At 37.6% G+C, this 26,847-nt stretch overlaps 1 protein-coding gene across 3 annotated transcripts in view; it reads right to left on the bottom strand.

Moving 5' to 3' along the window:
• AKAP6 (A-kinase anchoring protein 6) overlaps positions 1–26,847 on the bottom strand; it is a 636,231-nt gene that overhangs the window by 160,093 nt on the left and 449,291 nt on the right. For all 3 annotated transcript variants that reach the window (XM_073010910.1, XM_073010912.1, XM_073010911.1), the window contains one exon: positions 7,821–7,969. In XM_073010910.1, the coding sequence (XP_072867011.1) occupies positions 7,821–7,969 (149 nt within the window). The remainder of the gene's footprint in view (positions 1–7,820; positions 7,970–26,847) is intronic.

The raw sequence follows: 26,847 nt of genomic DNA, 5'->3' as shown, positions 1-26,847 counted from the left end.
GTTTTATTTATTTCAAATTTTTTATTTTTAATTTTTGTGGGTACATAGTAAGTACATATATTTACGGAGTACATGAATTATTTTGGTACAGGAGTGCAATGAGTAATAATCACATCATGGAAAATTGGGCATCTATCCCCTCAATATTTAGTCTTTGTGTTACAAACAATCCAATTATACTCTTTTCTTTATTTTAAAATGTACAATAAAGTTATTATTGACTATAGCGCCCCTGTTGTGCTATCAAGTACTATATCTTATTCATTCTTTGTATTTTATTTTAACCCATTAACCACCTACACCTCCCCCACTCTGATGCCCTAGTACCCTTCCTAGTCTCTAGTAACCATCCATCTCTGTCTCCATGATTTCAACCGTTCTGATTTTTAGATTCCAAAAATAAAGCGAGACCATGCAATCTTTCACTTTTTGTGCCTGGCTAATTTCACTTAACATAATGACCTCCCGTTCCATCATGTTGTTGCAAATGACAGAAGCTCATTCTTTTTTATGGCTAAATAGTACTCCATTGTGTATAAGTGCCACATTTTCTTTATACATTCATCTGTTGATGGGACACTTAAGTTGCTTCCAAAGTTTGGCTATTGTGAACAATGCTGCAACAAATATGAGAGTAAAGATATTTCTTCAATATACTGATTTCCTCTCTTTGGAGTATATGCCCAGCAGTGGGATTGCTAGATTGTATGGTAGCCCTATTTTTAGCTTTTTGAGGAACCTCCAAACTGTTCTCCATAGTGGTTGTATGAATTTAGATTCCCATCAACAGTGTATGAGGGTTCCCTTTTCTTTACATCCTCGTCAGCATTTGTTATTGCCTGACTTGAATAAATGTCATTTGAACTGCACAGACCTCTTCTAATGGCTAAAATCTATGCATCTTTTAAGATAACTCATATGTTCCCTCCTCCCCCAAGCCTTCTTGACCCCTTTCAGCTAGGCTGGATTAGGTAGCCCTTCTAAGTACTACCGTAACACTCTATATCTTAAAATTTCCCCCTTCTTAATTAGGTAATTTATTTTTCGAAACATGGTTTCACTCTGTCTCCCAGGTTGGAGCGCAGTGGCGTGATCACAGCTCACTATAGCCTCAACCACCTGGGCTCAAGCAATCCTCCTGCCTCAACCTCCTAGGTAACTGCGACCATAGGTGCAAACCACCATGCCCAGCTACTTTAAAAATTTTTTGGTAGGTTGCAGGGTGCCGGGGGTCTTACTATGTTGCCCAGGCTGGTCTTGAACTCCCAGGCTCAAATGATCTTCTTGCCTTGGCCTCCCAAAGTTCTGAGATTATAGGCGTGAGCCACTGTGCCCAGCCCTGCCCATTGTTTTATAAGGATGTATCTAAACGTCTCTCTCTCTCACTACGCTGAAGACCATGGAGATTAAGTCTTATGTATCTTTTTCATTGCTAGCATCTCATACTACTGCCTGCAACACAGTAGTTGGAAAATAAATATTTTGTTAACTGATTTTTCATATTATCTACTGCATTCTAGGTATTTTAGATATTTTCCTATCAATTATTGCATTTCCTTTCTCAAAAAAAAAAAAAAAAAAACCATGAAGTACACTAGAATAATGATTCCCATTTTGTAGACTAAGATATTACATCTTGGTGAGATTAAATGTACCAATCAAGGTTCCATAGCTAAAAAGCAGCAGAGAGCTAACTTGAATTCTATTCTTAATTTTTAATCTAGTTGCTCTCTCTCCTCTTAGGAAATTAGACTATAGTGAATGCTTGGCTTATCCCTAAAAATAAACATTATTTGTGTAGTTGGAAGCAATCTGAGCAGACTCAATGCAATCTAATATCTAGGATCAGGAGCTTTTACCTATAGCTTCAAGAGAGAAAATAATAGTCAACTGTAGTCCTCAATTCCTGTCAATCAAGATATTACCTGGAATTCTCAATGGCGTAGTCTTTATTTTGTAATTCTTGCATATTACAACAGGAAATACTCTGACTGAAATAAAAATGTTCTGCTTACCTATAGTTTTAAAAATAAGCATTCCTTAAAGACAATGTTATGTTCACCTGGCAGGGAGGGCATAGTTTGCCACAAGGTAAATTCTTGGCTCTCTCAGCCTCTGCTACCCCATAGTTACCACAGTGTCCTTCATGTTGGCTGAGGAGCCCAAAACATTCCTGACCTCCAGATCTGCTTTCTGGGCTTTTCTACTTAGATGTTTCAGAGACCATAGAAAGAACTATGTCTCAAATACTCCGCTCTTCCTCCCTCTTACTCTTCCTCTGCATTCCCCTCCTCAGTGAATGCCACATCTGTCTCCTAGAGTGCACGAGTCTGAAATATGGAGGTCCATTCTCAAATAACCCCTCCCTCAACAACCCCATCTACCCAGTGACCAAGGCTTGTCAATGCAGCTTCTTTCAGTTTCTATTGCTGTTGTCTTAGCTCAGGGCCTCTTTCTTATTTGAATGACTGGAATAGCCTCTTAACTGAGCATTGTCTAGCCTAGGCCTAACCAATCTATTCTCCACACAGTTAGTAGATAATTGTTGCAAACTACTAATCTAGTCATACTGGGCATCCTTTAGTCATTCCGGCTATTTGCACACACTGCCTCCTCTGTGAGAAACACCCTTGTCATTTCTGACCCTGGGCCATCCTCCATGACACTTCTCTGGAAGGTTTTCCTGATTTCCATATACCTATCACCTTTTGTGTCCCACTGCCTCTATGTCCCCAGTGCCTAACACAGCCTGCACTTAATAGGAGCTAAATAAATATTACATGTTGAATGACACCAAAATCACTTGAATCCAAGTATTCCTGTTTTCTTTCTCTTGGAGCCAATATCTGGAGCATCAGAATGGTTCCTTCTCCCTCACGCTCTTCATCCCATGGGCCACTGAAGTTTACTGATACTTTCTGGCTTCAGTTGCCATCTAGTATCCACGTACTCCGTTAACTGTCAACCTAAAAGTCTTTAACGTCTAAAGTGGTGCTTCTCAAACTTCAGCATTAGATTCACCTGGGAGGGTCTGGGTGTGGTGGCTCACTCCTGTAACCTCAGCACTTTGGAAAGCTGAGGTGGGTGAATCACTTGAGGTTAGGAGTTCGAGACTAGCTTGGGCAACATGATGAAACCCCGTCTCTACTAAAAATATAAAAATTCGCCGGGCATTGTGGCATGTACCTGTAATCCCAGACACTTGAGAGACTGAGGGACAAGAATCACTTGAACCTAGGAGGTGGAGGCTGCAGTGAGCCAAGATCATGCCACTACACTCCAGCCTAGGCAACAGAGCAAGACTTTGTCTCAAAAACAAAAACAAAAACCAAAAAACAAAATACAAAAGGGAAAAACCAGAATCACCTGGGATGCTTGTTAAACAAAGATTGCTGGTCTCCACCCCTAGACTTTCTAGTTTAATAAGTCTGAAGTGGGACCTAGGAATGACATTTCTAACACATTCCTAGGAGATACTGCTGCTGGTGGTCCAGAGACCATACTTTGAAAACCACTGAGGCAATGGTTCTCAACTGCTGGTGAGCATTAGAACCTAATCACTATCATCTACTTCTGCCTACTGAATCGAAATTTTCAGTAGGGTGGGGAAGACTGGCTTTCTTTCTGCTTAAAAGCTCCACAGGTCGTCCTGATGCACTATCTTGGTTAAGAACCATGAATTCAATGACTAACTTCTGGATCTGGACTTCACCTTCTTCCACGGCCTTATTTTTCACACCTCCTTTAACTTCAATCCTCCTCTTCAGACCTATGAAACAGTAAGCAGTCTGATGATTCCAGACCTTTCCTCCCTTTTAGCCCTGGATCAGTTTTATTTATTCATTCATGCATCCATTCATTCGTTGGGTACCTAGCACTTGCCAGGCATTGCCCCAGATGCAGGAGAGAGTGCAGTGAATATGAGAGATGCAGCCCTGCTTTGTAGAGCTCATCCTGTTTGTTCTAAGCTCCCTAGTATTCTCTGTTTCCCCTTCTCTCTCACTGCACAGATCTGTATCGGCTTCATGCCACAGTCTCTTGCTAGACTGTAAATTCAATGAAGGCAAGGACTGTGGTATGTCTTTGTAGGTGCTCAATATGTGTTTTTCTGGTTAAATTGAAAAGCACTTCTGCTGACCTAGCCCTCTTTCAAAAACCATCTCCAGAGCCTTCTCTCTCTGCTCTTTCCTGACCTGCTCTAATTCTACTTGACACAGTCAGAATTGAGCTCTGCCTTCAATGAGCCCTCCCCTCTTCCCTACACAGATTTCTAACTTGACACTTAAAATGCTTTATTCCATGCTGTTTACAGAGATCTGGTCCCTTCTACCAAACTGTGAGCTTCTGAAATGTAGGAACCATTTCATTTCCACCATTTTAATATCTGTACTTCAAGAGCCTGACATATGGAAAGTACTTTAAAATGTTTGTCAAATTCAGCCTGGGCAACATGGTGAAGCTTTGTCTCCACCAAAAATATAAAAATTAGCTGGGCATGGTGCCCCACCCCAGAGTCCCATCGACTCAGGAAGCTGAGGTGGGAGAATCACCTGAGCCAAGGAAGTTGTGGCTGCAGTGAGCCAAGATCACACCACTGCAATCCAGCCTTGACAATGGGAATGAGACCCTATCTCAAAAAAAAAAAAAAAAAAAAAAAAAAAAAAAAAAAAAAAAAAAAGTTTGTCAAATTAATGAATGAGTTAATTTTGTTTTGATTTAAAACTGCTCTGCAATGTTTTGCCCCAAACTTCCTTGCGGTTTTAATGAACTCTACTTAAGACTTCCATTTCTCCATAGTAGGAAGATACCTTAATTCAAATTTCATACAGTATGGAATATGCACAACACCAGATTTGGGGGAAAAGCTTATTAAGAATCCAGATAAATCCTTACAGAGAGGGCAAAGAGTAACTTTATAGATTATCTCCTGCATTCTTGACTCAGAGTGCTGACTCAAGGTCTTAACTCCACTTTAAACCTTCTATCCGTGCCTCTCAGTTCTCTCCTTTACATAGACTGAACAAAAGACATGGTTTTTAATCTACACTCAGTTTTGACATCAAGAATGATACTACTTAGCAAATTAAACTGACTCTTTGAAATTCATTAGAAAAATAAAATCAGATAACCTCTCAATAGGAAAAGGTATCTGAAAAAGAGATGGTTACACTTTACAAAATACACAGAAAGTAAGTGTTCTTGATAAACTATGCTCAGAGTATCATGCCATGCACATAGTAGGCCCTCAATGAATATTTATTGGGTGAAAAAAGGCAACTGGTAAGTGCTTTCACCTAAATTGAAAAGCACTGACTTTTGCTACTTTTGTTCATCACCAGAGACTCACACATTGCAGGTCCCTCCAGGAGCTATGGTTCCACTTTGGGATGCTGGAGCCAGTGCCAAGTGTTTCCCACAGGTGAATAAACTCTGTTACTAGAACTCATACAGCCTCACGTATGTTCAGGGAAATCCTCCTACCACATATATTCATAACTGCTAACCACACAATTCAGAGTTGTATAATATATAAGCTGTGATATATCACCTTGATATATAACTTTTTGTCAGGCTAAAGTGGTTATAAATTCATTTCTAAAAGTTATTTTGGCTACATAAAATTCTCAGAAACTTAAGATCACCATTCAGTGTAGCAGCTCAGTCTTCCCTGGGGTAGTCTTATTCATTTTTCAACTACATTAGTACATATAATCTTTTTAGCATGCTTGTAGGCATGAGAAGGAAATAAAATGACATGAACTGTATCACCAACTTAATTTTCTCTTTAGTGCATTGGATATCTGCATGTGGAATGAAGATCCTTGAAAGCCCACACCATTCCCACAATTACTTATTGGAAACAATGTTCATTCTATGTAACAAAAAGAATGATTAATGAAGTTTATGTATCATTGGAGCAGATAATTTTACAAAGCTACTTTCTTAAGGCTTTAGAATTAAGGATTTGACTGTGGGAACAGAGAGTTTTAAGGGCAGGACACCCCAGATAACCTCACCCACATACATTTCTCAAACAATGCTTTTCTGTATGTAAACAGAAAATAGAAAGGAGTATATGGTTTTTGTCCTTAGTATTAAATGGCTGGCTTTCTTTCAGTACACTCTTAAATTTCTGCACAATGCACAGCCTTCAGCACCCCAAGGAGCATAAACAAAGGATATCAGGCAAGTTCACCTACTCCCACTTCACAGAACAATGCTTGTTGTTAACTAAGCAATTCCCAGGGCAGATTTATGATTTGTGGAGCCCAGAGTGAGTGCTCAGGTTGGGTCCCTGGAATCCGGGGTCAGAAGCACGTGGTGCTGCTCAATCCCCAGGGCTTTTACAAAACATGAAAATGTGACCTAAAGTTTGTGCTTGCATGTACACCAGAGGCTATTTAGGCATTTAGAGAAATTAAAGCACATTAAGGCCTCAAAGCAGTTTATTGTTCATGCTTCGAGATTTAACTTTTTCTTTCTTATTTGCTGCTATGTTTTTCCTCTGGTGAATAAATGACTACTGAATCAAGTAAGATGAATTGACTACATATATAACATGTCTCATGTATTAAAATATACTGATAGAGCAACAAGTTATAGAAATAGGTAAATGTGAAAACTTGAAAATTCCCTTTTCATTTCCTAAACAGAATTATGGCTCTGAATGACCAAAAATACAGGAGTTATTTCCTGTATTCTTAGACACTGGGTTTTTATAATAAGAAAGAATTTTTCATCAGTGTACTTAATTTATCCCAAAACTTTATATGAGGATTGTAGTTCCAGTCAGAACTATAAGCACTTAAAAAAATAAATGCAAACAAGTGCTTGAAAAGGCTTCTTTCCTCTTGTCACTTTAAGAAATATTTTGGCTAGAGTTACATCCCATAGGTTTATATAATGCTATTAACATGTAATGTAACTTTGGGGAATAATTTCTCCTTTGTGTTGTCTGGTACAAGTCTAAAAGTAAAATAGGTTACTGTTTCCATTTTTATGAGCATAACTATTATCAAATTATTAATACTATGAAATAATTCAATTTCATCACTACTCTTTTACTCTCTAAAATCACCTATTAAATATTACAATTGGGCTGGAAAAAAAGAAAAAAATATATGTGTATATACATATACATATATATATAGACAATGTTCACATCATTTTAAAAGTCATTTGGAATTATCTAAATATGTGACTTAACTGTCCAATAGTATGAATAGTTAGTATAATATAAATACAGCCATATGTCCCAGGCTGAATGAAATTGTTGATGGGTCAGTGAAGGTGTTGGGTCCTCTCACATACTATAGATGAATTCAAGAGCTAGCCTATTCCAATTGACTTCATGTGAAGCTAAGTGGCTAACCCATGGTCTCTAAACAATTATTACATTTCTACATTATTCAGGAAAATTATGTTCTACCAAGTTTCCAGTGTGGTTCTGGTGTTTAAAAGTCCTCAAATAGGCTTTAAAATAAATTGTGAAATCTGAAAAAGAGCAAACACAAGGAAAAAATTATAAAGAAGACAGATCAATACTAAAGGCACATTGTAGTCACAAAAACACTTATAAAATCACAACGCTGTATTTTACAAATTAATAATGAGTCAGAAAGTTCTGGGTTAGATGGCAGAGGCTGATGAAATCCAGTCTTCAATTCTTGCACAAATGGGAAATAACATAAATGCCTAGTCTACTGAGCTTCTCCTTGTCTGTTAGCTAGAGAGGAAATACCTTCCTAACACCTACCAGTGGAAAATCATTGAAAAAGTAGATTAGTGAGAATAAAACAACAAAAAGAATAGTTCCCTACCCATTGCTTCCCACTGAATGAACTTTTGACATATCAGCAAACTCTTCTTTTCGCTTGCTGCTGCTGGTATACTGCTCGCTGTACAGCTTGAGGGACATCTGCTCAACAGCATCTCTTTGTGCTTCCAGGTAGCATAGTTGAACCTCAGCCTGGAAAGAGAAACAAAGAGAAATTGCTGTTTTAATCCAGAAGGAATGCATTTCAAGTGAGGTGTAACAGCTCAAAGAATGGGAATTCTTCACATCATTATACCGCTTCTTTTCGAGTTGGATTTAATGGGATCAGTTGGGCATATTACAGAATTATATTTTAGATCTGAATCTTATAAGTTCTTCCTTAAAATATGACCTGAATAAATGAACCCTCAGAAGACTCTGTAAATATCACAAAATATCCCTGAGATCATAATACTGTATGATAAGACTTTACATAAAAATTCTGTGAAATTCCTTAATAATATTCTTCCTTATATTGTCACATATGTAACACTTATTTTTTAAAAATCCCTCTCCAACTCACACATTTGTATGGACACATATTCTAAATGCTTCTCTATTATTTTCCCTATGGAGAATAAAAAAGCCTAGTGTTAACTCCAGTACCTCTTCAATAATCACAATAGACTTTATTACATTTTTTGGTTGTCTGTGTTACTGTCTTAATAATTTTAAAGTAATGCAAATAGTGATTTCGCTTACATGCAGGTATGAATTGTTAAATCTTTCATACTTAGGGCTCACTGCAGTAAAGGAGAGGTAGTAAGTTCACCATGCTGTTTTCTATCAAACTAAGGCCAAAAGAATGCTGAATAATATTTGGCATGAAACTGTACTAAATAGATGCTTTATTTATTGCAGCTGTTCTGATTCCTGTGGCTTTCAGGTTCCCTAGAACACCAGATGAGACCGAGAATGATATATTCTCAGGGGCATGCTTGGCCATGGTAAAGGGAAGGGAGCAATGCTGAGGTCATGTACATTGTAGACCAAAGGACTCTTCTTTCAGTGTGCTTCACTAAATCCAAGCATGTCCATTAACACTTCTCATAAACCTTAAAATCGCTACTTTACAATTTTATTATATATTCTAGGAAAAACATTTCTGGGTCAGCTGTTAAGTAATTGCCAGAATTCTGTAACATGTAAGAAGAAAAGTCGGGTCAGACATGACCTTCTACTCTTAGTATCCACAGCTGACCAAGGCCTTTTGCCTGATCTCTAGTTTCACAGCCTCAACTATGGAGAAAAAGTGAATATTATAAAGTGGCAGCTGCTTAAATTCCAAATTAGTACTCTATAAAGGAAATGGGTAGCCTATGAAAAAATGAGGTCTTGCAGGCCGGGTGCAGTGACGCATGCCTGTAATCTCAGCACTTTGGGAGGCTGAGGTGGGTGGATCACTTGAGGTCAGGAGTTCGAGACCAGCCTGACCAACCTGGCGAAACCCCGTCTCTACTGAAAATACAAAAATTACCCAGGTGCATGTCTGTAGTCCCAGCTACTTGGGAGGCTGAGGCAGGAGAATCACTTGCACATGGGAGACAGAGGTTGCAGTGAGCCAAGATTGCTTGACTACACTTTAGCCTGGGCAACAAAGTGAGACATTGTCTCAATTTAAAAAAAGAAAAGAAAAAAAGAAAAATGAGGTCTCAAACCATTCTAGAATTCCTATGTTGTTGCTTTTTATAAGTACTTAATTACGAATGCTCTGGGTTGCTGAGAAAGAATTTAAAGAAACACTGTTAAAATAACTATAGTTATATAATTGAAGTTTCAGAAATCAGATCAAAACTGCAATCTATTTGTTGGTTCATGTGAACTGCTTTGCCCAAAATAATTGACTTGAATAAGAAGACACTCAATTGGATTAAGAACTATGTCAAACACTATAAACAAAGGATAATGTTATATGGAGTACATTCAGTTGGGAGTAGGGGGTATGGCTGGCGGGAAGGCACAAAGAAAATGCTAGATCTAGTGATGTTAGTATCTTTATTGATGATGTGGAAAAGGAGGTATGCAGAATGTTAACAGCACATATAGAAGACTGCCAACTAAGAGGTTTGCAAACATCATGGAACCTGAAAGAATGATAACTACTGATGAAATAATGTTTTATTTTTAAAAGGATAAAACTAAATGTAAAAAGTCAACAATAAGAAACACAACAGAATAAATCTTTTAGAAGAACATACAAACTTTTATGAGATAAATGAGATTACAGAGATATTGAGCAATAGTCAAAGAACTTAAGAACAATACTCCTCCAAAATGCCACCCCTTTACTTCCAATGCAAAGCCACAGAGCTTAATGAGTATTATACCCACACTAAGTATTCCACTGACCCAATTAGAATAATGCATTTGTGCCATTAGGCGCCAAAGGACATGTTTGATATCTAAAGGTTCCTGTTAGTTTTTAACCATCCTAAGTCACAAGCTGGACCATGGTTCATTCTGCGTAGTGACCTCACAAATGTGTGCCACTGGTCACAAAAAGGATCATAAACAGAGAAGTCAACTTCATATAGACTCAACACCAGTACAGAAAAATAATCTGCATTCATCACTGTGATCCTCAGCCATTTCTGTGTACAAAGAGATATACTTCACATATGACAGGGATATATGAAAAGAAATTCAGAGAACAAAGCTGAGAGTAACTCCAAAAATAGTCACCTTACAAAATGATTGAAATGTTATAATCTATGACTTTTATTGCATAATACCTCACAAGCATTTGGCAAAGGAAATTTCCCTGCACTAACAAGGAGATGAATTAGATGGCACAGGTCTTTCTTATTCATCTCTATTTCTATTTCTGTTTTCAGTGATTCATTCCTAAATGAGATGATAAAAATAGAACCAAAGTAGTTCCTCTTGCTAAGGTTGAATGGCTTTGCCAGTCTAAATCTCTCTGCAGACTGTCTTAACTTTTTTCTCATATTCTATCTTAGTCCAAAGATAGAAAGGGTTAAAGAAAACTTAGTCCTTTAGAAACAGTAACACAATCTCTGGTTAAAAAAAAAAATTATTAGCATCTATAACAGTGGATACTTTAAAAAGTTACTATATTTTACAAATGGAAACTTAGCACGATTAAATAATATTTAAGATGCACAATGAAAATAATTTGGCAACTTACTCATTAAATAGGGGATTGGGGAAGAAGACTCGGTGATGGAATCTCCTCTTCCCTTCTAGGTAACTAAAAGACCCATGATACCATCAACAGGAGTAGGAGTATACTCCTGTATAGGAAGAGCAGTTCAAGTGGATGGGAGATATCATCTGGATTTGAATCTATCAGTTTAAGGTAGTGGTGGGATGCTCAGAATGAGATGTTCAGCAAGCAGGTGGAAATATTAGGACTGAAATACAAACCTACAGGCAATGGCTGCCATTAGGAGGTGAAGTGAGAATGCCATGGGAGAGAGCAGACAATGAGAAGAGAAAAAAGATCAGTTTTCACTTACTCTGGTCTAGGCCTTCATTATCATTGACTTACCCAATGTAATGGATTCTCAGTCATTCTCCCTCCCAAAATTCATTTCATTTATTGTTCAATGATCTTTTTGAATCACAGTTGAGATCACTGGTGTATTGTTTGTGGGCTCGATTCTGGGCCACTTTTCTCTATATACTCTCTTCCATGGCTTTAAATGTCAACGAAGTAGTAATGCCTTCCAATCCTCTTCTCTAAGCTGCATACTTATATACCAACCAATCACCTGACATCGCTGCTCGGGTTTCTTTAGACTTTACTACTTAAAACAGAACTCTTCATCCTCATCTTTACCACATCCCCCAAACCTTTCTGTACTTAGGCCTTTAAATAGAATAAAACCTTTCGTTTTAAATAAATGGTACTGTGTATTGCTCATGTCAGAAACCTGAGAGTCATTGTTGACTCTTCCTCTTCTTCATTTCCTTTAGCAGGTTATTCCCTAAGTTGTTGAGTCCTCTTCTAAAACGTCTCTCCAGTCTCTTTCTCCAGTCTGCACTGCTGCCAGCCTAGTCCAAGCTTTCATAATCTGTCACCTGCAGTACAGCAAATAGATTCTAACATGTATCTCTCTGCACTCATTCCTAGACCCCTAATCTCTTCTCTTACAGTGGCCCAAGTAGTCTTCATAAAACATGAGCTGGTTTTAGACTGCATTCAGACCCAAAAAACAAAATTCTCCCCATGGCCTAGGATATTTGGTTCCTGCTGACCTTAGACCACGTTTTCTACCAGTCTCCCTCTTGATCACCATGCCCCTGTCATCCTTGCCTTGTTTCAACACTTTAAATATTCTAGCTCTTTTAACAGCCCGTTCTTGCCTCAGGGCCTTTGCACATATTGTTCCATTTCACTGGAACATTATCTTGCTAATGTCTTATCTTTCCAGCTCTCAGCTGACACACTACTTCTCAAAAAGGCCTTGCCTAACTTATCAAAACTAGATCCATTCTATTTTTCCTCTATTTCAGATACAGATTAATTTCCTTCATAACACATATCAAAATTTAAAATTCTTGCATTTTCTGGTTTACATTTTTTTCTGTCCCTTTTTCTAGACTCCAAACTCCATAAAGGATTGTTTCTGTCTCCTTTGCCATTTTGCATTCCCAGTACCCTGGCAATATCCGGAACATGACAGGGGCTCAGTAAATAATTGTTCAATGGATGAGTTGTACATTCTTGCATTCATCCATTCATTTATTATTATTATTTATTATTATTATATTATTTTGAGATGGAGTCTCACTCTATTGCCCAAGTTGGAGTGCAGTGGCACGATCTTGGCTCACTGCAACCTCTACCTCCCAGGTTCAAGCGAATCTCCAATCTCAGCCTCCCAAGTAGCTGGGATTACAGGTGCCTGCTGCCACGCCCAGCTAATTTTTATATTTTTAGTAGAGATGGGGTTTCACCATGTTGGCCAGGCTAGTCTTGAATTCCTGGACTCAGGTGATCCACCTGCCTCGGCCTCCCAAAATGCTGGGATTACAGGCATAAGCCACCACACCTGGCTGCATTCATCCATTTATGACTCATATGTTTACTGAGAACTTCTCATGTCTCAAGAACTATACTAAGAACTGTGGGAACAGGGAAGAAGAAAACTTAGTTACTTCTCCTGAGGCACTGCAGTGTGGTAGAAGGGAGAGCCATGCCAACAGATAACTACAAGTGTACAAGTGAAATTATTGTAGGGAAGGATGAGAAATAAAAATAATTTATTGTTTGAAGGTGGGGGTTTAGGGTAGGGAGCAAAGGCTTGACAGAAGTGGCACTGGAGCCAAAACTGAGATAATGGGTCTGACTTTGTCAGGTGTAATTTGTACACCATCTTGGCCACAATGAAGTGCCAGTAGAAGCTATTGTCATTTCTGTGATGGCCTTAATCTTCCTCTATCTCTCTTTTTCTGTCATGACAAGATAGTGCCTAATGGATTAGTCCAAATAGCTGGTATAGCTCCTACGGGCTGGTGTACTTGGAGAAAGTTGCATTGAGAACTTGAATCAGCAGTTCCTATCAGGCTGGATGCCCACTATACCAAATAGTGGGAATGTCTAAGAGATTCTAGTAACTAGTACCTCTGGTAAACTTTTAATGTAATATTATGGACTGAATTATGTTCCCTCACCCCCAAATTCCTATGTTGAAGCCCTAATCCCCAATGTGACTATATTTGCAGATAGAATCTTTAAGAAGGCAATAAAGGTTAAACGAGGTTACAAGGTTGGGGTCTCAATCCAACAGGATTGGTGTCCTTATAAGGAGAGGAAGAGATACCAGAAGTGTGCATGCACAGAGGAACAGCCATATGAGAACGTAGCAAGAAGGCGGCCATCTGTGAGCCAAGGAGAGAGGCTTCACCTGAAATCAAACCTGCAGACACCTTGATCTTGGACTTCTAGCCTCCAGAACTGTGAGAAATAATTTCTGCTGTTTAGCCACCTAGTCTGTGGTATTTTGTTACGGCAGCCTAATCATGTTAGAAATGCTGCCTTCTCATCTGAGATTTAATACACTTGCTTTGCTACTTATCAATAGCAGCATGTTTCTCCCCTTTATTTTGTATGCATTTAGCACCTAAATCATTAGAGGTACTCCTTTTCAAATTCAGACTACAAATTAATCATTAATAATTTAATAAGGACACAAAATGCAGTTTGTTAAAATATTTTATGGAAATTTGGCTTGGTATGTGGTGACCCAGATTCAATGCCTGGATCATTACTCAATCATATACTTCCCTCTGATCTTGTGTGTGTAAGTAATAATAACTGTATAACATATTTTGGGGAGGAAATTTCAGTCAATCTAATCATTTTGAAGGATTAAACACATAATCACTTTTATAATCACATATAGACATAATGCTTTATCTTTGTCCTAAAAAGCAATTTTTAGTTTGCTTTTTGCTAATTTGACTGATTTATCACTTCATGTCCTGGAATTCTTTATTGGGTTAAGCATCCTGAGGAATATTAAAATCAGTTTTACTTTTTCTTAACTCATACCATTGTAGATCTCCCTGTTCACTCATACTAGACTTCATAGTTCTCACCACATCTACTACTGCCTATCTGCATCTGGGTCCACGTCCTCTGCTATTCCTTCTGTTTCTACAGAAGCTGTCCATATTTCTAAGGCTAATCCCTTGCACTTTGGTACCAGACTTTCCTGACCTACACAAAGATGATCACCCCCCAAAATTGTCTTTCTTTCCTGCATCAAGTTTTTTTTTTTCTACTGTATTATTCCTATTGCACATTAGCCCAAAAATGCTGTTGTTTTTCCAGTGGTAAAAAACAATATGGAGAGAAAAAGAAAAATAATCCATTGCCACTAATCTATCTTCTAGCCATTTTTCCATGTCTCTGTTCTCCATTATAGCAAAAACACTTTTACTTTAATTATTTATACTTGCTATTTACAATATCTCTCCTCTTTCTCTCTTGAACACACTCCAATCAGATTTTGGTCCACATTCCTCATGCAGTGGTCAGTCTTTGGTCCTCAACCTAGTCTAGCCTGCTTCAGCGGGGCTGGTGGGTGTGCTCTTGGGGCATTTGCTTGTGTTTGCATGACAGCTCAGTCCCTCATTTCTCTCAGGTCTTTGCTGAAATATCCTCTTGCATCCAAGACTTCCCTGACCTGCTACTTAAAAACTACAACTCACCCCCACCCCTAGAAATCCCTATCCTCCTTCCTGCATACTTATCACAGGTAGCCAAACATGTTGCTTTTTTTAATACTGTCCATCTTCCCTCAGTGAACTGAAAGCTCTATGAGGGCACGAGGTTTTGTTTATGTGTTTACTGCTGTATCCCTAGCACCCAGCACAACATATGTGATAAGACACTCTATACAAATTGAATAAATTTTACTGAGTTTGAACATCTAAAATGGTTTAAAATGTACAAAGAAATAAAACAGATAGTTTGAAGGTGAAGTCTCAGCTTCATTCAAAAAACTGTTGGCTTTATTCTCCCTTAAGGAGACTTTTTTCTTTGACAGAAAATAAAATAATTGAAATATAGAACTTGCTTACTATTCTTCCTAGAAAAAAAAAAGAAAAAAAAAAAAAGCTTCCGAAATTCATGAGCCATTTGGGCTTTTGGAGGAGACACCAACAATGGCAGAGTTTGTATTTGGAAGAGTCCACACTAGTTCAAGATCACAGGGATCCTTCAATATAATGGGAGGAAACCCTACTTTTTTGGTAATCATTTTGTTACTTGGGGACATTTTCCTTCTTTTACTACAAAATATTTTTTACCTTCAATGCAGTATATCTAAGCACCTGTCTTTTCCTTTGCTTCCTTACAAAAATACTACGTTTCCCTTCTTTCCTCCTAATAGTATCCCCTTTAGCAACTAGTCCAGAATGCTTCCTTCTTCTGGAAAGACCTTCAGGTCTCAAGACCCTCATGGGCCCTGCCAAGGAATTCCAGGTTTATTAGAATCTACACTTGGTGCTATGGTCTGGCTGTGTCCCCACCCAAATCTCATCCTGAATTGTAGTTCCCATAATCCCCATGTATCATGGGAGGGACCCAGAGGGAGGTAATTTAATCCTGGGGGCAGTTACCCTCTGCTATTCTTGTGATAGTGAGTTCTCATGGGATCTGATGGTTTCATAAGGGGCTTTTTGTTTTTGTTTTTGTTTTTTTGAGACACAGTCTCACTCTATCACCCAGGCTGCTATGCAGTGGCATGATCTTGGCTCACTGCAACCTCCGCCTCCTGGGATCAAGACATTCTCCTGCCTCAGCCTCCCCAGTAGCTGGGATTACAAGCACCTGCCACCCCACCTACCTAAGTTTTGTATTTTTAATAGACACAGGGTTTCAACATGTTGACCAGGCTGGTCTCAAACTCCTGACCTCAAGTGATCTGCCCACCTCAGTCTCCCAAATTGCTGGGATTACAGGAGTGAGCCACTGTGCCTGCCCACTTTTCCCCCTTTTGCTTGGCACTTCTCCTTGCTGCTGCCATGTGAAGAAGGACGCATTTACTTTCCTTTCTGCCATGATTGTAAGTTTCCTGAGGCCTCCCCAGCCATGCTGAACTGTGAGTCAATTAAACCTCTTTCCTTTAAAAATTATTCATTCTTGGGTATGTCTATTAGCAGCGTGAGAATGGATGAATACACTTGGAAATATCTACTATTTGGTTTGGCAGAGTGCACATACTCATTCCAGAATTTAGAATTATTACCTTTCCACTGCTTTTTTCTAAGATCATCTTTATTTTGTGTGTTTTTGCTTTTATTGTCATTGTTGGTGGTTCATAATTTCCTAAAATAACTCACCTTATTCTAAGTGCACTTCCTTTGTCCAGAAACAAACTTCTTCAGGCATTTATTCACATACCATGATTAGCTACATTCTGGCTAAATACAAATAACATTTGGTATTACAATGAATGAGAATCTCATGTTGTTCTCCTAGTCCTGCATGGATGCCAAAGCTTCCTTCTACAGAATCAGAGCAGGGAGTCATAGGACTAAAGGAGCAATGTATTTATTTGGAGTAAAATTGATTCAGGGCCTTCATTTATTCATTCAACAAATACATCTTGAGTGTCTCTTAGGGGTAAGATATTGTGCATGATACAAACAAATCTGGATCAGACACAGTATCAACCCTCAGGGAATATATAATCTTTAATCACAGAAAAACTGTACTACATAATAGTAGCTCAAATATTTATTCAAGGGTAAGACCAATATTATACTTCAAAAATATTGCCGGGCTGGGTACGGTGGCTCACGCCTGTAATCCCAACACTTTGGGAGGCTGAGGCAGGTGGAACACAAGGTCAGGAGATTGAGACCATCCTGGCTAACACAGGGAAACTCCGTCTCTACTAAAAAAAATATAAAAAGTTAGCCAGGCATGGTGGCGGGTGCCTGTAGTCCCAGTTACTCGAGAGGCTGAGGCAGGAGAATGGTGTGAACCTGGGAGGCGGAGCTTGCAGTGAGCCGAGATCATACCACTGCACTCCAGCCTGGGCGACAGAGCAAGACTCTGTCTCAAAAAAAAAAAAAAAAAATATATATATATATATATATATATATAGCCAAAGAAGCACTTACTAAGTTTGTTGGAATGTTATTTTTATTATTGTATAAGAGAGTTATAAAAGTATTAAAAAATATAAATATCTTCCCTTGTCAAAAATTTATATATCAAAAATTTAATAAAGAATCTCAAAGCTATTTCAATATTGTTACTCAGCAAAGACCACTGCATATACTAATCTTTGTACATTAGGATATAAAACTAATCATAAAACTGATCATAAAACTAATATCACAAGACTAATCATAATCACAAAACTAATCATAAAACTGATCATATTGGCAGTTACAAAAAAACCTAGCCTTAGGTTCTCAAAGTTTATTTGTAGATCTCATGTCTAACAAAGTCAGGACAACTGCAAGATATAAATGATTTAAGTAAAAAAAAAATATTACTTTAAAAATTCATTTTTATTTCTATTGACCTGTTGTTTGCAAATTAATAGAAACATTCACTACAATGTTTAGGAAATTCAATTTTAAAGCTGCATCATTAATGATATTTGTTAAATGGTAAACATTTAAACACAAAGTTGAGAAAACAACATTAACACCATTTCCATTATTTCTTCTTTTTGTGCATAAAGAAAAACATCCTTTCCTCCATTTTAATGACAGATGAGATGTTTATTAAAAATAACAACAAAACACCTCCACCTAACAAACATGAAGAACAAATATATCAAACAAACATATCAAACAACTGCATTTGTGAAGAGCTTTTATCTACCACTACCCTCTCCTTTTTGTAATGTATGTAGTTAAAAATCATTAAAAATTCAGCATTTTATGTCATGATCTAGGGTGGGAAGGGAGTGCAATTATACTGTGTGAACTGAAGAGGATGATTAGAATTTTTGATGTCACTCCATTACTGTTTCCTTAGCAAATCTCTGCACAATAACATAGGCATCCTCTGCTTATATTCTATGGCAGCATCCTTATTCTCATCTTCTAAATTCCTCTACAGCAAATCGTTATTTACTTTCTGGTAGAAACTAAACATCAAAGATGTAAAATAGGAAGATAGTTTCTCTTGCCCTGCAGAACTGGCACTTTCTTCCTAAGTACAACTATGCTGGCAAATGCTGTTATTAACTCTATGACTGCAAGACGTGCACACTAGTTCCTTTGAAATTCTATAAAATAGTTGTCCTCAAGTGGTGATAGACAGAAAAGAATGAAGCAGGAACAACAAGAATTACTTTACATACTAATAATAACAATTTAGTTATCAAAACAGAACCAAACAAGTGTGCCTTTATACTGTTCTTTTAAAAATTTAGGCTCCTAGGGTTCTAATAATCAGGACCTATGGTTCAGGAATGCACAGTAGCACTCAGCTCAGTGCCTATATCCTCATTTCAAAGAGAATCATTCAAACCGACATCCACCCTGTCAAGAATCTCGACTTTGAGCTGCTAATGTAGAATAAAAATCAATATAAATTTTGATCATTTGATGAATATTTACTTCTTTCTTTAGTGTTTGGGGATTTAGAATTGAAAAGTGCTGAATCAAGTCATTTTATTTTTTTGTGTTTGTGCCAACACCAATTTACTACCCTCCAGAAAGTTCCTGAACAAGATGTCTCAGGTGGCAAGCATGTTGGTTTTTCCTGTCAATCATAACAGTGTGTCAGTAGGGAACCATAAGCATTTCCCTTTCATACTCTTAGTGTTCCAAAAAGGAATATTTTGATTACTTCCTTGGAAAAGGTAAACTTTCTCATTTAGCCACACTACTGTAAACCTGGGTGTCTGTTGTTTTTGGCATTCAGCTGAGCCTAAATTGATACAATCTATTAAAAGTTAAACACTCCATTTTAGGCTCCGAGGGTCATGCACAATAAACAGAATTTACAAATGGGTTCCTCTACAAGCACAATTCAGTATTACCCTCAAAACAAAGAGCTTTTATAGAAGCTGCTATATTTCTCCATGCATTTTCTGAAAAATAACAAGAAAATATCAACTGACTGCTCTAATTAGCAGACAGACTTCACAATAAAAAAGGCTTTACATTTTTATTATAAATGAAAAGAAAATGCACTACAGACAAATGACATTAAAAAAGCTTAGCAATCAAAATATGATTCCTATGTAAGGCTAGTTACATGAGTAGAGGAGCATACCACCATTTTCATTATAATTTGATATCTGTAGCAAAAGATTAATATTCTTACAAAATAATTCCATAGTGATTTTTAAAATGATGGTCTTTTCCAATTTGAAAAAAAGCCTAAATTAATTGCAAACACCAAAAATGTAAGATATCCTCATAAAAAAATCTTATATATGACATAGTGGCATAACACTCTATATTAAGGATGCATTTTTGATGGTTCCTTATAAATTAAATAAAAATGACAGCAGCTGCCTTTCTCAGGAATGACATACCCCTGGACAATCACTAGATATTACGTAGACAGATGTTTTAAATAAAATAAAGTATTTAGATTGCTAGATATGAAGGCAATTATAGGATGTCTTTGTTAAATTACATTTTTCATTTTTGTGAGGGGAAAAAAAGAATTGTCCTGGAAACAGTACCAACAGGAAATGATCCTATATCTAAAACAGCTGGAGACTGTAACTAATATAAATTTACTTGAAAATAAAAATGCTGTGTGCCTCTGGAGACAAGCAGTAACATGCTATAAAAACAGATGAGAATATAAAAGTATTTAAAAAGGAGAAAATACATTTTATCTAGATGTTACACTGAGATGTGAGCCACTGATAAATGACAAATATATAAAGATGAAGAAAAGAGAGAAAATCAGATGAGCCATTTTAAAACTTATAATAGATATTTTATTTAAAACTATATTTGTAGAAAATATCAAAAATATTTTTCTTAGAAAATCCTTTGCTTTTTAATATACTGGTTATTAATCAATTTACTGAAGGGATAATAATAATGTAAGGGCAAATAATAGTGTGTACTTAAAATTCTAATGGAAGCAGAAGATGCATACTATGAGTAAGATAAGGGCCTTAAATGTTAGATAAGAATATTCTAGTAATTCTCAAAGTCATATGTAACTAAGGCTCCCTACTACATGTGTCCATCTCCTCCTATCCCCATTCTTGTTAGCTGTTGAATTGGAAAAGTATCTGATATACTAATTCATACCAAATATACACAAACATTAACATCTTGTAGTGTTATGATATATACTGGTTCTCATCCAAAGCTCCTGGCTTATAACTCCCATAGCCTTTCCTTGGTTATAATGTTGGGAGTGTTAGGCCTCAGGGGTAGGCCTCTGACTTTCTGCTCTCCTTTCACCTGCCCTAAGGCAGAACTCTAATGTTCACCTGCTTTTCTGATTGTGAGTCTTAAGACTCTCCCATGAGAGGATCCCACCCTATACTGCCGGGGAACGAATGCTGACATCATGAAGATTCCATAAAACCCCAAGAGGACAGAGTTCAGTGAGTTTCCAGATAGCTGAACTCATGGAGGTTACTGGAGGGTGACACGCCCAGGAAGGGCATGGGAGCCCCACGCCCCTTACCCCAATTATCTCCCTATGTATCTCTTCATCTGTATCCTTTACAATAGCCTTTATAATAAACCAGTAAATGTAAATAAGTGTTTCCCTGAGCTCTGTGAGTTGCTCCAGCATATTAATCCAACCCAAAGAGGGGGTCATGGGAACCCCAACTTGAAGCCAAAAGTTCAGCACTCTGATCAGAATTTCTGGAGGGCTGAACTTTCAACTGGTATATTGGGGGCTGGGGGAAGTCTTGGGGACTGAGCCATCAATCTGTGGGATATGACACTATCTCTGGGTAGATAATGTTAGAACTGAATTAGAGGGCACTCAGTTGGTGTCTGCTGCTCGGTGTACGGGGAGAACTCTCCCCACCCCCAAATATGGTCACAGAAGTCTTCTGTATTGACGATTATTGTCGTGTGAGAGTAGAGGAAAATCACAGTTGAGTTTTCTCTACACATATCTTAACATAGAACATGTCCAAGTTCATGAATTTCAATATTCTTCACTTAAAGATTGAAATGCATTAATCTACACGACACTTTTAAGAAAAGCTATGGGTGGAAATCTATTTGCACAGCAGGGGTGAGGAGAGCATGAAAAAGTATCTCCAAGTCTTGAGTGTTTACCTGTCTTATCTGTACCTGAGACTCATCCTAGTCTAGTTCCTAGGGATCTGGGTCTCAGACAGGAAGAGACCATGTGAAGTTGAGACTTCCTATGGGGCCCCAATTTGCACAGTCAGAGAAGATCACAGAGCCTCAGAAGCTGGTGTATGCATGTTAGCTGGAGAGGAGACCCAATAAAGGAACATAGGGTGAACAGAATAAAGGTAGAATGGAAGAGGAAGGTGAAAAGAGCATGCATGTATGATGAATGTGAATAACAATTATCACAAATATACCCATAGAACCCAAAAAGGAATGTTCTTAAACAAAATCGTGACTTAAAATTCTTTTGTATGCTGACATTGCAGTAATATTTTCAAAAGTAAAACTCTAGAACCTAAATTAAAACTCAAAAAACATAACCAATATTCCTCACTTTTCTCTACAAGTTCATCAAATGTTAAAGGAAGCTACAGTATTTTCTGGTAGATCTGTGACAAAACCACACACAAAAGCATGCACACACATACACACAACACTACAACAATGATTTCCATGAATTTGTATCCTCTTTATCACTGTATAGATTGATCATCATTGCTGCTTAGAGCTTGTAAAGCTTGACTTGTTGCTTAGCTGTTCCTGAAAATTCTCACTACCTTTTTGCTATTATATTCAGAGGAGACTGAAAAAAATACAAATACACATTTTTTTCCTCTTCAGTGTAAGGGACAGGTTAAGCAAAATGATATCCTCCTGCTTTATCTTACTTTTGCTTATCTCAGTTATCACTCCAGCCTCCTCCCTAGCTGCTCTTGCCCTTGCCCACACACAGATTCTCAGGTTCATTCCATTTTAATTCCTTGAGTGAATCTAGCCCCTTCCCACCTTGGACACGTTGTTTCTTCTGCCTGGAATTCTCCTCCTATCTTTTTCACATGGCTAGCACCTATATATGCTTTAAGTTTCAGTTTAAGTGTTACTTCCCATGGTGAACATCTACATATATGTAAGTCTCCATTTAAATGTTACTTCTTTCCCTGATCAGCTTATCTCAGGTAGGTATCTCCTATTATACTCTCTCTCAGGTCTTACTTATTTTCTTCCTAACATTTACTGCAACTTACAATAATATTTATTTAACTGGATGATTTTTTTTTTAATGTTGCTTATTTTCATTCTTGCTTGTTTCACTGGGATCCATATCCCACTGAAATGTAAATACCATATGGGAAGGCATCATATCTTTCTTGTTCACAGAAATTATATGTTGAATGAATTAGTGAATGAATGAGTTGCTGAGTGAAAACTTGTGAACTATTACAGTAGGAGGCTAGAAGGAGAGGTGATGCCCATGCAGAAAGCAGAGATCCTTGGCTAGTGCTGACAAAGACCTCAGGTTGCCAATCTGAGAGGGAAGATATGAGTGGTCGAATTCAAAAGACTTCTTGAGCCACAGCAGGATAAATACCCTTAAAAGGGATGCTTTGACCAAAGTCTCTTGAGATTCCTTCAGTTTAAGAAGTGGATTGGGGCTGGGTGTGGTGGCTTATGCCTGTAATCCCAGGGCTTTGGGAGGCCGAGGCTGGGGGGATTACCTGAGGTCAGGAGTTCGAGATCAGCCTGGCTAACACGGTGAAACCCTGTTTTTACTAAAAATACAAAAAATTAGCCAGGGATGGTGGCACATGCCTGTAATCCCAGCTGCTTGGGAGGCTGAGGCAGGAGAATCGCTAGAACAGGAAGGCACAGGCTGCAGTGAGCCGAGATCATGCCATTGCAACAAAAAAAAAAAAAAAAGAAAAAAAGAAAAAAAAGAAGTGGATTGGGATTGTCTAAGTGCAAACAGAAAACCCCTGGAAGCTATTAAACCTCCATGTTACACATTTTAATTTAAAGTGATGATGTTTAATTTTAGCAAGTCTCTATGAAACTTGAACTCTGGAGATAAAAGACCCAGTTGAGCTAAAACATGGAGAAAATATATCACACTCCAGACCACAGAGGGAAACAGAATTCCCAAAGTCACAGGGAAGAATAGTTGAACAACACATAACAGGATAGGAAAGCTCAAATCACAAAGGAATGAAGGGAAAATGAAAATGCTTATTTAAAATCAAACACCCTAAACTGGGCTCTCAGTGACTCCCAAATGTACCTCATTCAGCTTTCAATTAACAAAGGGGAAAGAGATGGAACAATTTACCTCTTGAAGTGCCAACAACTTTTTATGAATTGTATTTCTTCCATTTAGGATGTAAGTCTGAGATATTTCATATCCTTAAACAGAATCTGTTCTATGGATAACTGTCAAAATACAACATCAATTATAACGCTGTTATACTCACAGGTATTATTGGTGCTGCTTTTCTTTACATAGAATGGCTTTAGACCCAGTGATTTTAAAGTTCTTGTTTCTGACTTAACAGCTCATGCTCTCTACTACATCGAAGATGGAAGAGTTATTCCTTGCAATTCTTGATGTGGCAGCCTCTAGTAGCTTGTCTCATCTTTCATATATGATATGTTAAATTAAGCTGAGAAACTAGACAACTGAAGTTCTAATAAGTATATAAAAAAACAAAAGTAAGTCGTCTCAGAATAAAAGCAAAAGAAGTCTTATTTCAGTTTCCAGGGTTTGAATTCTCAGCATTTTGGTTGTTAGATCATTTTGGTTTCTGCTACAGTTTGTATAATTAAAGTTGACCATGTAAGTAGCACATGGAGGTATAACTCTATCAAGATTTGGAGAAAGAACCAAAAAGGAAGGAGTTCTATGCCTGGGAGAAAGATACCTGGGCTGTATAGAATTTCTCATGGTTGTGGGAAGTTGAACCCATCCTTATTATCAATTGACATTAAAACCCTTTTGATGATCTTTTGTTACATATAAGACACAAATCACAGCAGTAACTAGTGCCCTCGTACTTGAGTCATTAGACCCACCACTGGCCAGCTTACTCAGCATCCAACCCAGATGAAAAAAAGGCTTCTGTATCAGGCTTGCCATAGCACATCTTGTCATATTATTATTTTGACTTAAAAATTAAACAATAACAATGAAGAACAAAAGCCTTTTAGTGGTTGCTATTTTCTTCAGAATAAAATCAAATGTCTTAGTACAGTATTTAAATACCTAGTGTCATGGTTGGATCCCAGTCTACCTTTGCATGTACCCTCCATGACTTCCTTTTCTGACAAATAGCAAAACCCACCTATACTCACATCAGACTAAGCCATGTCCTCCCAGGTACACAGCTTTTCCACCTCTGCTTCCCAGGCTTCCCTCCAATTCTGCAGCTCCACATCTCACATATTCCTCTGGGCTCAAGAAACTCCTCCCCAACCTGAATGTCCATGATACACGATCTGTCCTTCTAATATAAAACATATCTCTCTTCACCTTATAGTACTCAGGACTCCTCTGTCCTGTTAGATTTTAGGCTCCCCAAGAGTGTGATATGAACCAGATTTCTTCTGACACCACCCACAGGTTCCTGACCCACAGCAGAGACTCAATAAGTATGTCCTGAAAGAATGAGTGAGGCAAGGAGAGGGTCTGATATGGCTTATTTCCATCTAGGAAGAACTGAAGATACTATTTTAAAAATACTTTTAAAAGGGAAGGCAGGGAAAGTATACGGTGAGGCTGGGATATCTTCTTGTACTAGAAAACAAAGAAGCATTCCTTGACTAGTAGGGATCTGCCAAAAGGACACAAGTGCCATCATGAAGAGGCCCCCTTTCGGCAAATGTGGGAAATACAAGCACTAAAAAAGAATTATTGCAATTGATTGTTGTATATTAAATAAATAAAAATCAATTAGTCTATAATTATACTCAAAAGAGAAAAAAAATGCTGCCATTGAGGGTGACTATTACACTAACTTCTTACCACCAAAATTGGTAAATAATGAGAAAAGCATTTCACTTGCTTTTTAAAAGAGGAACTATAGCTCATCTGATGTTGATAAGAGAAAGTCTATAGGAAAAAATGCCAAGGAAAAATGTGGAAGAAATAGTAGAATTAGGAAATCTTCATTTTACAACCCCTAAAGAAATAATTGATTCCAGCAAGAATCATCAATGTATTCTAAAACTCTTAAGCAAATATTTGAGGGAAAACTGGACATTCACAGAATGCCCAAGCATTATCCTATAGATTACCTGCTAATTATAAAGCAAATCTTGTCTATAGAAAGAGGTACTGTGTCTGGCCACCACCACATTAGCATCACGAACAGCGGATAGCCTGGCATGATGGGATGCCATTTGAAGTACACATGCCAAAAATGTTTAATCTGAATCCAAACAAGACTCTGGACCAAATTTCTAGTTTGTAGGGAAGAGTGAGTAGAGGAAAAAGTTAAGAGACACCACAAGGAAACAATCAGACAAATCTAGAACATGAAACATTCTGATGATTCATCTGGCTTCTTCAGATTGATATTTAACAACTGTTAGGACCTCAGTTTGAGTGAGGTTCTGAGATAGAAAGAAATGTGTCAGAATAAAAGACAACAGTGAGAAATGAAGTCGTATTTTGTATTGGCAATCTGCTACTTCACAGCTTGAGAATCAGTCCTAAGAGAGAACTGTATATTTTAAAAATGACAAACATTCTATTATTAGTCAGAATCCCACACCCAAAATGAACCTCTCTACCATTTTACAAGACATTTAAAGAGAACTATAAAATTTTATATTTTACATAATTAGATATTTATATTTTAGTTTCATTCCAAATAATCTATTATACTATGAAACAAGTATTGATTTTGTCCTCTTATTTGCAACAGTATGCAAATTAACAGATTCATTGGATGTGGTAAGCCCAAGTTCACCTACTTCAGTTCACTGTTCACTGGGTACCTAGATAAATGCTTAAATCATCATTGAAAGTAATATTCTGCTTGATCAGAAATCACTTGGTAATGTGATATTGATACTTTGATAATAAATTACATTTATACTTTTATGGCGTGTGATTTCATATATATTATCTCATTTGATAATCCTAACAACCTTGTGCTATGTGCAGGTAGATCAGGTGTCATTATCCCCACTTAGCAGATGCAGAAGCCAGAGGTCAAATAAATTCGTTTGTCCAAAGTCACATAGATAATGAGAAGAAGAACCGGGGGTTTCTGGCTCCAACTCCAGTGCTTTTCTACTAAACATCCTAGGTATTCTCTCTAACCAGTAGTCCTGAAACCGTGATTTTCAGTCTCTAGCTAGTCCCTGACTGAGGCTGCTGGCACAGACATAGACAACTAAAAGAGCCCGGGTATTACATCAAGTCTACTGAGTAAGGTATGCACTTTGGTCAC

Source organism: Chlorocebus sabaeus, chromosome 24 (assembly GCF_047675955.1).
Source record: "Chlorocebus sabaeus isolate Y175 chromosome 24, mChlSab1.0.hap1, whole genome shotgun sequence".
NCBI classification, from domain to species: Eukaryota; Metazoa; Chordata; class Mammalia; order Primates; family Cercopithecidae; genus Chlorocebus; species Chlorocebus sabaeus.
The sequence above is the reverse complement of the archived record's forward strand: the minus strand, read 5'-3'. Positions and strand labels throughout refer to the sequence as shown.